Source organism: Ovis canadensis, chromosome 19, assembly GCF_042477335.2.
Source record: "Ovis canadensis isolate MfBH-ARS-UI-01 breed Bighorn chromosome 19, ARS-UI_OviCan_v2, whole genome shotgun sequence".
NCBI lineage: Eukaryota > Metazoa > Chordata > Mammalia > Artiodactyla > Bovidae > Ovis > Ovis canadensis.
Window position 1 is genome coordinate 60,927,469 of NC_091263.1, and position 12,111 is coordinate 60,939,579.

A 12,111-nucleotide genomic window follows, 5' to 3' on the forward strand; every position below is an offset into this window, starting at 1 on the left:
CCTCTGACCGTTCAGGGGTCAGCTGTCTGAACTCATTTCCTCTCATTTCCCCTGGTCTTTACTTTCTTCTTAAGATTCATCCATATAGAATTCTGATTTATTTGTTTATTTTGTTCTCTATCACTGGAATATTGGCTCCACAAAATGTTACAAAAAGCTGGTGCCCATGTTATCCAGAGTGGTATTCTCAGAACCAGCAGACAGGTCTGTGATAGCCATCACTGAAGCAAAGACAGTCACCAAGGTCTTATTGCAATTCACTTGCCTCTACACTTGGGTAACACAACAGCTCAACATGGGCGCATGCTCACTGTATAAGGAGGAAGCAGAAACAAAACAATTCAGTTATTTGTCCTGGATCAATCTGAATCCAGATTCATTTGGTTCCGAAATCTTTGCTCTTAACAACTGAACATGCCTTTTCCTGTAAAGCGAAGGGACATCACAGCTGCTCAGAGGGCCTCCGTTGGAAAGATACCCCTCCTAATGGGTTGTTTATATCTCTGTGGCTGGGACAGGTTGAGGATGGGGTAGGGAAGTATATGATTGCCCTATGAGGTTCCTGGCAAACGCACAGAAGTTAGCACCAGCAGTCTACCCAAAACAATGCCAAAGTTCTAACTTACATTTCAGTATACAGACCAGGGATGCAGATGTAGAAAAAATAAGAAAAGCTAAATCTATACAAACAATATGAATAATGTATACTGCAAAGCTTAACGCAAATCTAATCACCTAACCTCAACCCGTTAAACTGCAAAACTTTTGTGAAAGAGTCTCTTTTGTTTTCAAATGTTTTTCATAGAAGTTTTAGTTAACAAATGTACATTGTGATGAATAACAGGAAGTCGCTAAGGACTGGACTCCGGCTGTAACCAGAGATGCTTCCCTCGTTCTCCATCTGCATTCAACTGGCCACTTTTCCTCCCCTTCCTCCACCCCTTTTTATTTCTTTTAAATCCTAGCTCTTGAATGTTTATTCTCTTCTTTAGTGCCTTTTCGGACTTCATATATCATGTAAGAAAACAGAATCAGCAATCATTTGGTAATTACCAAGGAGTAATTAATGCTGAAATTAGCCACCTATTACAAATGGTCTGCTCATTTTTCTCCATAACATCAATTTATTTACCTTATTCTCTTACAGAGCCTCCTGTGAACTCTGGGTTACCACTACTCAGTGTGATAAACCACATGCAGCCTGGTGCTTTATATTTCTGATATTTTACTACTCTTACTTAGAGATTTCTTAAGAGTTCCACGTCTAAGAGGTGCCTCTGCATGAGATGCTACAAAACCACATCATTGAACACTCCACTTTGTAATGACACCAGATCTGAGGGACCCCAGAGTCTGGTCCTTGGTGGGAAGCCATGGCTGTCTACCTCGCCAGGTAAGGTCCTAGTTCTACCTTCGGTGTGAAGGAGCACTGCTCCCTTCGAGTCTTTTCAAAGACTCGTTTCCCCTCTGACATAAGGCAGGATGAAAACAGTGGCCAACTTCCAGTCTTCTCAGGGGAGTAAGGTAGGCAGTGATGGTGTTGGTGTTGCCTGGTGTGCATCCCCTTAAGGAGCAACAGTGTTCTGGGAAGATCCTCACAATTGTCTGTCCCACCTTCATCCTCCTCATCACTCAGTTCACTTCAGTTCAGTCGCTCAGTCATGTCCAACTCTTTGCGACCCCATGAATCGCAGCACGCCAGGCCTCCCTGTTCATCACCATCTCCCTACACACTACTGAAAATCATTTTTTTTCTATAGAAAAAAATGCAGTTTATAAACAATTTGCTACCTCCACATCACCTTGGAATCTTACAAAGAACTGTACAAGGGCCCTGAGAGGTGAGAGGCACATGTCTGACGAACTGGAAAGGACAAACCAAGGAAGAATGACCACTACAGCGGGGAGCCAGGGTCCTCAGTAGGCCTGTGGCATATGAAGAAGAGGGCTCCTAAGTGTGAAACTACCAGTATCAGCCAGAACCTCTGATTTAGGAGCAAGCCTTTTGTGTATGAATAATATGAAAATTGTCCAAGCCAGGCTTCAGCAATACGTGAACCGAGAACTTCCAGATGTTCAAGCTGGTTTTAGAAAAGGCAGAGGAACCAGAGATCAAGTTGGCAACATCTGCTGGATCATGGAAAAAGCAAGAGAGTTCCAGAAAAACATCTATTTCTGCTTTACTGACTATGCCAAAGCCTTTGACTCTGTGGATCCCAATAAACTGTGGACAATTCTGAATGAGATGGGAATACCAGAGCACCTGACCTGCCTCTTGAGAAACCTCTATGCAGGTCAGAAAGCAACAGTTAGAACTGGACATGGAACAATAGACTGGTTCCAAGTTGGAAAAGGAGTACATCAAGGCTGTATATTGTTACCCTGCTTTTTCAACTTCTATGCAGAGTACATCATGAGAAACGCTGGGCTGGAAGAAGCACAAGCTGGAATCAAGATTGCCGGGAGAATTATCAATAACCTCAGATATGCAGATGACACCACCCTTATGGCAGAAAGTGAAGAGGAACTAAAAAGCCTCTGATGAAAGTGAAAGGAGAGGGAATAAGTTGGCTTAAAGGTCAACATTCAGAAAACGAAGATCATGGCATCTGGTCCCATCACTTCATGGCAAATAGATGGGGAAACAGTGGAAACAGTGTCAGACTTTATTTTGGGGGGCTCCAAAATCACTGCAGATGGTGATTGCAGCCATGAAATTAAAAGATGCTTACTCCTTGGAAGGAAAGTTATGACCAATCTAGATAGCATATTGAAAAGCAGAGACATTACTTTGCCAACAAATGTCCGTCTAGTCAAGGCTATGGTTTTTCCTGTGGTCATGTACAGATGTGAGAGTTGGACTGTGAAGAAAGCTGAGTGCTGAAGAATTGATGCTTTTGAACTGTGGTGTTGGAGAAGATTCTTGAGAGTCCCTTGGACTGCAAGGAGATCCAACCAGTCCATCCTAAAGGAAATCAGTCCTGGGTGTTCATTGGAAGGAATGATGCTAAAGCTGAAACTCCAATACTTTGGCCACCTCATGCGAAGAGTTGACTCACCGGAAAAGACCCTGATGCTGGGAGGGATTGGGGGCAGGAGGAGAAGGGGACAACAGAGGATGAGATGGCTAGATGGCATCACCGACTCAACAGACATGAGTTTGAGTGAACTCCGGGAGTTGGTGATGGACAGGGAGGCCTGGCGTGCTGCAATTCATGGGGTCGCAAAGAGTCGGACACGACTGAGAGACTGAACTGAACTGAATATGAAAATTAATCTCAAATTTCATGTTTGAAAACAATTTAAAGGATCACACTGTGGAGCTAGGAATGCTGGCTTGCCTGCAGCCCCTCTTGGTCTCCTCAGAGAGCCTTAATGTCTCCATTTGTAAAATGTCAGAAAATGGACCACATGCCTACACAAGCTGAACCAGGACCATTTCTGGAAGGCTGGGTATAAGTCCCAGCTCCAGTCTTTATTAGCTATGGACCATTATATTCTTTTCTCAACAGCTCCATTTCTATTCCTAGAGTCTCTCAAATCATGGGAAGCATTCTTCTATGAACCGCAACTTTCTTTTCCCTACAGGGAAGCAACCTCACACCCTGGTGAAGAGTTAGGCTCAGACATCAGATCAACTGGGCCTGAATCTGGCTCTGCCACCTGCTAGCTGGCAACCTGGGATAAGCTGGTAGTCTCTCTCAGTCTCAGTTTCCTTCCTTTGCACACACCCTATACAGCTTTAATGAGAGTCAAAAGAGATAATATACAAAAAAGTACTCTACCCTTTACCTGGCACTTACTAAGCAGCTGTCATCCTTAGTTGTTATTAACGACAGTAACACCACCTAAATCTTCACAGCTCTTACTCTTTCCACTATAATTCTCAAGTTCTATGGAATGTACACAAAAAATGTCTCTGTTAATGGATAAATGAATAAAAAAGGTACTGTGAGTGCATGCACACACACACAAGAATATTATTCAGAATGAGAAAGAGAGAAACCCTGCTATTCGCAACAACGTCTATGGACCTTGAGTACATCTTGCTAAATGAGACAAGTGAGATAGAGAAAGACAAATACTATATCCTATCACTTAAATGTGGAAGTTTTACAAAGTGAAAATCATAGCAACAGAGTCAAAAGAGGGTTAAGCAGAGGCTGGGAATTGGGGAGCTGGAGAGCTATTAGTCAAATACAAAAAAATGAATTACACAAAGGTATCAGAATAAATGTCAATTGTCTTCTTCTATCTTTTCTGAAATAGCAAAACAAATTTAATTGCCATTTTTCCCTACTCTAAACTATCATTCTGGTTTCATAAATTTAACACTTGGAAATATATAGTGAGGTTAAGAGATTTCTAGTGGAAAAATGCCATGGGTCTGAACTTCCAAGGAGGGCTCAGGCCACCAGTTCTCTTTCAAACAAGGAGCAAATGACCATGAGCTTATTAAAAAGGGACAGGTTAAGCAGACAACCAAGAGAGACTCATGTGGCATTTCCATTTGACCTAAAGATGACGGATAGGTTGAGAACCAAACACAGAGACCCCTCTTTATTTGCACAGCTGGAAAACACTCCACTTACCATGAGTTTTGAAGGAGAATCAGGCAGTGCTTATTTAGAATCTTAGCACACTGAACATTACAAAAGGTCATCAAGGCTTTATGGAGTATCTGGGCTAGTTGGCCCCTCTTTTCGGTTTTCTCAGTTCACTTGTTTATCCAATAGTGTGAACGTAGAATTTTAAATTCCAATAAGCCATTCTACAGTGGTAATGATTGTTTTAATGTATTTAAAATGGTTTGCTGCTTTGCCTCATTAGGGCTGGTTCCCTCAACATAGGACCTACTTATGCTTAAAATGAGACAAACCAATGAGCTCCAGGCCTCTCTGGATTTTGCTAGCGCATTGGAGGAGGCAGGGAACTCCTCTAAGGGCTATGAATATGCCCAGACGCTTATTTCCAGAGGTCCACTGACTTGAGAACTGTCTCGTGGCTTCCAGACTTCCAAGCGGGAAGCTTTGCACCATAGCCAGTCCTTGACCCGGCCCGGGGACACTGTGCTGGCCGTGACAACTCCCACTCCTCCCTAGGGCCACTCTGGCCAGTCAGCCAATAGGCTTCTCTCTGGGCTGCCCTGGATCTGCTCTGGTCCCCAAATGCTAATGTTTCATTTCACTGAAGAACTTGGCTGAGTCAGGGCAAAAATATGTGGTGGGTGGGGAAGAAGCCTCCCTGGACCTCATGTCACTTGAGATGAAAAATGTTATGCTGCCTCCATACTATAACAATCTGAGAGTATAAACAATGATTTAATTAATGACCATAGAAGAATACTTGCTCACCGACGTTACGTGGTCTAAACCTCATAACTGACGCAACACAAAGCCGATGTTTATATGGGCACAGATGACTGGAACCTGACATTTTGATGGCAACTGCTACTTTGAAAAGTGGCAAACAATGGCATTTTATTCCCAAGGACCTTTAGAAGAGAAGCAGAGTTAGGGAGGTGGGACTATTGTGAAGGACTGACGTTAGCAGGGAAGGAAACAACGGGATTTGACAGGAAGAGAAGGAGAATCACAGCAGAATCAAGCAGCTGGGCCAGATAGGCAGCTACTATTACCTCCTTGGATTTTCCAAGTGCTGCACTCAGAACTTACAAATCTATATTCTATGGCCGGGCCCTGAAATACTCTGAGCTGACTAAAATGTCTTCAAAAGGATGCTTCAAGGATTCTTATAAACAATGACTAAAACTAAATTATGGTGTAATATTAGCTGATTAAGACAAGACTTCAACTTCAGTAATTTTCATCAGCTGGACACAGACAGTGGTAAAAACAATATCCCATGACTAAATGCATACTCGCTGATGGGAAGAATTGCAGTCTGATGTGGCAGAAGTAACAGGAAAACTTTTTAAAAATTTTTTTAAAAAAAGGAAAGGAGTCTTTTTTTCAAGACCACAAAATCAAGGAAAAAATGGGGAAAGTGTAGCTCGTTCAAATGCCAACAAAGTTCCAAAAATTATTCAATGGTCTCTTTACTCAGAGGCAATCTAGAATCCATGTACCCTTCATCTCCCTGTGCCTACTTTCTTTCTATATTCCCCCCTCAAATGAAGTCAACTCTGAGACCATCAAAATTACTAATACCTTTGAGTGAGGTGGGCCAGCCAATAAGCTAAAATAATTGAACATGTTATTTTAGAGATTCAAGGAAATGTTCGAATCTTTCAAGCAGAGTTCCACTTTTTAGATAAGGAAGCTGAGACTTGCTTCAAGTAGAAGCAGATAATTAAAGACAATCTGAAGCAAAGAAAAGTGAGGCAGAGGTTTACTTTCTGGGCTATACACATATATTCTGTCCAGATCCATTTACCCTCAATGCTGAGTCCTACAGAGCATGTTGGTTAGTATTTTTCTTTGTGAGCTTATCTCTGCCTATGCAATTCAGGATGGGGAAGACCTTGCTTAATCTGCGTGTCATAATTTTGTGGGGGGGGGTGTGGGGGAGAAAGATGGAGGCCTGAAATCAGAATTTAGAGTTGCAAATCAGTTAGGATATTAAGAAGAGGTGGCAAGAATACATAGCAGAACTATGCAAAAAATATTTCATGACCCAGATAACCAAGATGGTGCAATCATTCACCTAGAGCCAGACATCCTGGAGTCCAAAGTCAACTGGGTCTTAGTTAGCATCACTATGAACAAAGCTAGTGGAAGTGACAGAATTCCAGCTTTACTTTTTCAAATCCTAAAAGATGATGTTGTTAAAGTGCTACACTCAATATGCCAGCAAATTTGGAAAACTCAGCAGTGGCCACAGGACTGGAAAAAGTCAGTTTTCATTCTAATTCCAAAGAAAGGTAATGCCAAAGAATGCTCAAACTATTGCATGATTGCACTCATCTCACATGCCAGTAAAGTAATGCTCAAAATTCTCCAAGCCAGGCTTCAACAGTACGTGATCCGTGAACTTCCAGATGTTCAAGCTGAATTTAGAAAAGGCAGAGGAACCAGAGATCAAATTGCCAACATCTGTTGCATCATAGAAAAAGCAAGAGAGTTCCAGGAAAAACACCTACTTCTGCTTTATTGACTATGTCAAAGCCTTTGACTGTGTGGATCACAACAAACTGTGGAAAATTCTGAAAGGGATGGGAATACCAAATCACTTGACCTGCCTCCTGAGAAATCTGTAAGCAGGTCCAGAAGCAAGTTAGAACCAGACATGGAACAACAGACTGGTTCCAAATAGGAAAAGGAGTACGTCAAGGCGTAATATTGTCGCCCTGCTTATTTAACTTAAATGCCGAGTACATCATGCAAAATGCTGGGCTGGATGAAGCACAAGCTGGAGTCAAGGTTGCCGGGAGAAATACCAATAACATCAGATATGCAGATGATACCACCCTTATGGCAGGAAACGAAGAAGAACTAGAGAGCCACTTGATGAAAGTGAAAGAGGAGAGTCAAAAAGTTGGCCTAACACTCAACATTCAGAAAACTAAGATCATGGCATCCGGTCCCATCACTTCATGGCAAATAGATGGGGAAACAATGGAAAAAGTGAAAGACTTTATTTTTTTTGAACTCCAAAATCCCTCCAAATGGTGACTGCAACCATGAAATTAAAAGACACTTGCTCCTTGGAAGAAAAGTTATGACCAACCTAGACAGCTTATTAAAAAGCAGAGATATTACTTTGTCAACAAAGGTCCATCTAGTCAAGGCTATGGTTTTTCCAGTAGCCATGTATAGATGTGAGAGTATCAAGAAAGCTGAGCACTAAATAACTGATGCTTTTGAACTGTGGTGTTGGAGAAGACTCTTGAGAGTCCCTTGGACTGCAAGGAGATCCAACCAGTCCATCCTAAAGGAAATCAGTCCTGGGTGTTCATTGGAAGGAATGATGCTAAAGCTGAAACTCCAGTACTTTGGCCACCTGATGCGAAGAACTGACTCATTGGAAAAGACCCTGATGCTGGGAAAGATTGAATGCAGGAGGAGAAGGGGACAGCAGAGGATGAGACGGTGGGATGGCATGAGCAACTCGATGGACATGAGTTTGAGCAAGCTCTGGGTATTGGTAATGCACAAGGAAGCCTGGCTAGCTGCAGTCCATGAGGCTAGTAGTCAAAGAGTTGGACACTACTGAGCGAATGAAACGAACTGAATCAATCTCAAATGGAGACAATATAAACTCATTTTTTCACACAGGTATTATATGAATAGATAAGTATGATAGGCATGGTATGGCTATTTTTGATAGGCACATGCCTTAGCAGAGAAGGTCTATTAATAGACAAGAAAAATGCCATGGAATATAGAAAGAAACCAAGAAGAAGAAGAAAAAGAAAAAACAAAAGCACAGCCCTCCTGTCAATCATGAGATACACTAGAGTTCCTTCCCGCTCTAGGTTCTGACTCACTCTCCTCTCTCCAGAGCACTCTTTAATTTTAGGGAGCAGCTTTGCTTGCTTGCAACTAAAAGAACTTTGTCTTAAGTTCACCGAAACTAAAGCTGAGACCTGCCAGCCCTTCCTTGAGTCCCTCTCTTCCACTAACATACACTGGAACTTTTATAAAGGATGCCTTAGCAGGCAATGTACAACTGGACTACCTGTTATCTGCCAAAACCAATTTACTGTACAGCAGGACACAGTTTAGTATGGTTCAGTCTCTCAGCTGGGTCTGACTCTTTGCGACCCCAGGGACACATCTCCCTTTATTAGTATTGATAGTCTATTTACTGATTTTTCAAACCTTAAAGAAGCAGCCACTCTATGCACAGCAGCAGACTGGGGTCTGTCAGAGTGCTCAAGAGGAAATCAGATTGACAGGCTGTTCTCAGGGACTGTGTAGCGTCACAGATCAATATATCACTAGGAAATCATATGCAGCATTTTTGTGCCAGGCACTGAGCTACCAGCTTTAGCTGCATGGCCTCACGTCATGCTCACAGCATGTGGCTGGGGCAGGTATCATCATTACCCCTGTTCTTTAGGTGATATAATTGAGACTCAGGTAGGTCTGGTAACATCCACTACCATAATTAGTGTTTGGTAGAAGCTGGATCTGAACTCAAGGAGTCTGGGTTAATACTCAAGGAATCTAGATTCCCCCACCTATCTACCTCCTATGTTTTGCCTTCTTTGGTTGTATGTAAAATAAAAAGAAACCCTTCATAGATTGGAGGCCCTATTCCTTCCCTCCCTGTGCCTTTCCCAAAGCTCTGCTTCCAATACACATCAGGGGATCATTCATCAACTAACTTATGAATGTAGAAAAGTCAACCATTATTGAGCACTTCTATGCCCCAGCACTTAACTAGGCACCTTATCTGTACCATTTCATTTTTTTAGCCCCTATATTCAATAAGAATCAAAGGAATAGCTATTATTACCTTCTCCACTTTGGAAATCAGACCACTGAAACAGGCTATATTCAATAAGAATCAAAGTGAAAGTGAAGTCGCTCAGTCGTGTCCAACTCTTTGCGACCCCAGGGACGGTAGCCTACCAGGCTCCACCATCCATGGGATTTTCCAGGCAAGAATACTGGAGTGGGCTGCCATTTCCTTCTCCAGTGGACCTTCCCAACCTAGGGATCAAACCCAGGTCTCCTGCATTCCAGACAGACGCTTTACCGTCTGAGCCACCAGGGTCCTCTCCACTTGGAAAATCAGACCACTGAAGCAGGCTACATAACTAAGTTAGTTATGTAGGCTAAGTTATGCTATGAGAACATATCAATCTGGAAATCTCAGTGGCTTAACACAAAGGTTCATCAAACAGGCTTTATATCCAGCACAGGTTGGCAGATGGCTGAGGATAGGGTGAGTGGAAAGGCATCCACCCCATGTGGCCACTCAGGAACCCAAGCTATCTCATCTAGCCCATCATGTCACTTCAGAGTTCACAAGAGCAGAAGAGAGTGTAGATACCACCACATCAGCCCATATGTGTTTTAGCTCATAAATGACCCAGGCTGGATTTGCTTAAAGCCTACTGGACTACTGAACTAGTGTAAGATGGCTGGGAACAGTGAGCACATGGATAGCTCAGTTCAGTTCAGTTCAGTCGCTCAGTCGTATCTGACTCTTTGTGACCCCATGAATCGCAGCACGCCAGGCCTCCCTGTCCATCACCAACTCCAGGAGTTCACTCAAACTCATGTCCATCGAGTCGGTGATGCCATCCAGCCATCTCATCCTATGGGCACAGTAAATAGTTCTGCCATAGTAATTCTCCCAAGGTCACTCGGCTACTAAGGAATAGAGTGGAAAGGCTTAACCATTCCACTTTACTACAACCTCAACATTTATACATACATTTTTGGAGAAATCTGTTCCAAATCGATCATAATCATTTAGAAACATCCAGACCTTATCTAAGAATTCACAGCCTTCTGGTAGAATTCTCCACTTCCTCATGACTATCTCTATTTCTGCACATCCACAGAGAAGTTATTCAGAACTGAACTCATCAGGGGACCTACCTTTGTTGGCACAGGCCATCCACTTGAGATTGTCTGCAAAAGCAGCCTCTCGTCCAATGAGGTACGTGAAAATCCGAACCTAAGAGGAAGAGGGACGCACAGATCAGTGGTTTTCACTTTTCACCCCCCAGCCCAGACCACAAGCATGGCTCACACACATGTGGTTTACCTCTTTATGCTCCATGCTCCCCATCTGTAGAAACATATTTAAGACATTTGAAGTACAGTCAGCTAGAAATATATTCAAAACTGGGGTCTTTGATCTTTTAAACCATATGGCACTGGTGGTGGTTGTTTTTCGGTGTGCAACTTGCTACAGAGGAAAATAACTTGAAACAGAAGACTGGAAGCGTTGTGAGCCTGGGTTTGCTACACACATATGGACAGAGACCATCCAGGTCTGGACCAAATCGGCAACCATTTTCCTCATCTGTACAGGAAGTATAAAGTGTGCTCTTCTTGGGAATAGAAAGATCACTGAAAGACCCTCAGCATGCCCCCCTCCCCCAGTGGTGAGGACAGGCTGCAGACACTCTCTTACCATCTGTTGTGATTAACTGGAATGAGAGGCGCAGCCTGTAGCCAGGAGACCAAAGGAAACCCTCTCTAGCCTTCCTAAAGTTTGGCTCCTAAAGAGCCAAGAACACATGTAAAACCTTGAATCTCTCATTTTCTATTGCCTTCTCAAATCTCTCTTATAAGGCCAGAATTCTTTGAAATAAAGCCCAACCCACTTCCCAAAGTTGCACATGAGGGTTAGACGGAAGAAAAACAAGAAATAAAAAGGGTTGAAATCCTCTAGTTTAAACTTTGGGCTTCCAAGGTGGCTCAGTGGGTAAAGAACCAGCCTGCAATGCAGGAGCATGCCGAAGATATCAGTTCAATTCCTGAGTTGGGAAGACCCACTGGAGGAGGGCATGGCAACCCACTCCAGTATTCTTGCCTGGAGAATCCCGTGGACAGAGGAGCCAGGTGGGCTACAGTCCATAGGTCGCAGAGTCAGACACAAGTGAAGCAACTGAGCACAGCACACAGTTTAAACTTTAAATGGTACATGTATGTTCCATATATAGCCCCCAAATCTTTCTGGGTGATGCCCCTCCCACTCAGTCAGTCTGGGTCAGGAATACCTACGGTTCCTTCAGAGCCTTCACTGAGACTATAGTGAATTAATCTCGTGCACTTATATCTGTGAGGTTGAGCTCCACTAGACCGTCCAGCTGACAAGGAAAAGGGTGGTTCTGCTTTGATGGGGCACAGAGCTTGGAACATTACAACTCAGTACATGAGCGGATAAAAATGTAAATACTCATAGCTGACTGTGAAAATGAAGACTCTGTTTTAGTTATGAGTACCCTCTTATCTGAGACATAACTTGAAGACTAATTCTTATGGGATGATTTATTTCCAGCTTAAAGAGATGCTTACACACACATTATCACTGTGCTGCCTGAGTCTGTTCTCGTCTATGTTCAGTGAGGCGGTCATTTCATCCATCACAGAACCTGCAAGGGGGCTTCCAGGGCATGAGCAGACACACAGGCCATTGCCTCTCCCATTTTCTTAGCTCTTTTGGACACTATTTCCAATGAAA

The 12,111-nt window shown here is 43.1% G+C and overlaps 1 protein-coding gene across 1 annotated transcript in view; it reads right to left on the bottom strand.

Annotated features, from left to right (window-relative positions):
- Positions 1-12,111, bottom strand: part of CACNA2D3 (calcium voltage-gated channel auxiliary subunit alpha2delta 3) — an 871,226-nt gene that overhangs the window by 276,178 nt on the left and 582,937 nt on the right. The window contains exon 12 of the mRNA XM_069561584.1: positions 10,518-10,596. Within this exon, the coding sequence (XP_069417685.1) occupies positions 10,518-10,596 (79 nt within the window). The remainder of the gene's footprint in view (positions 1-10,517; positions 10,597-12,111) is intronic.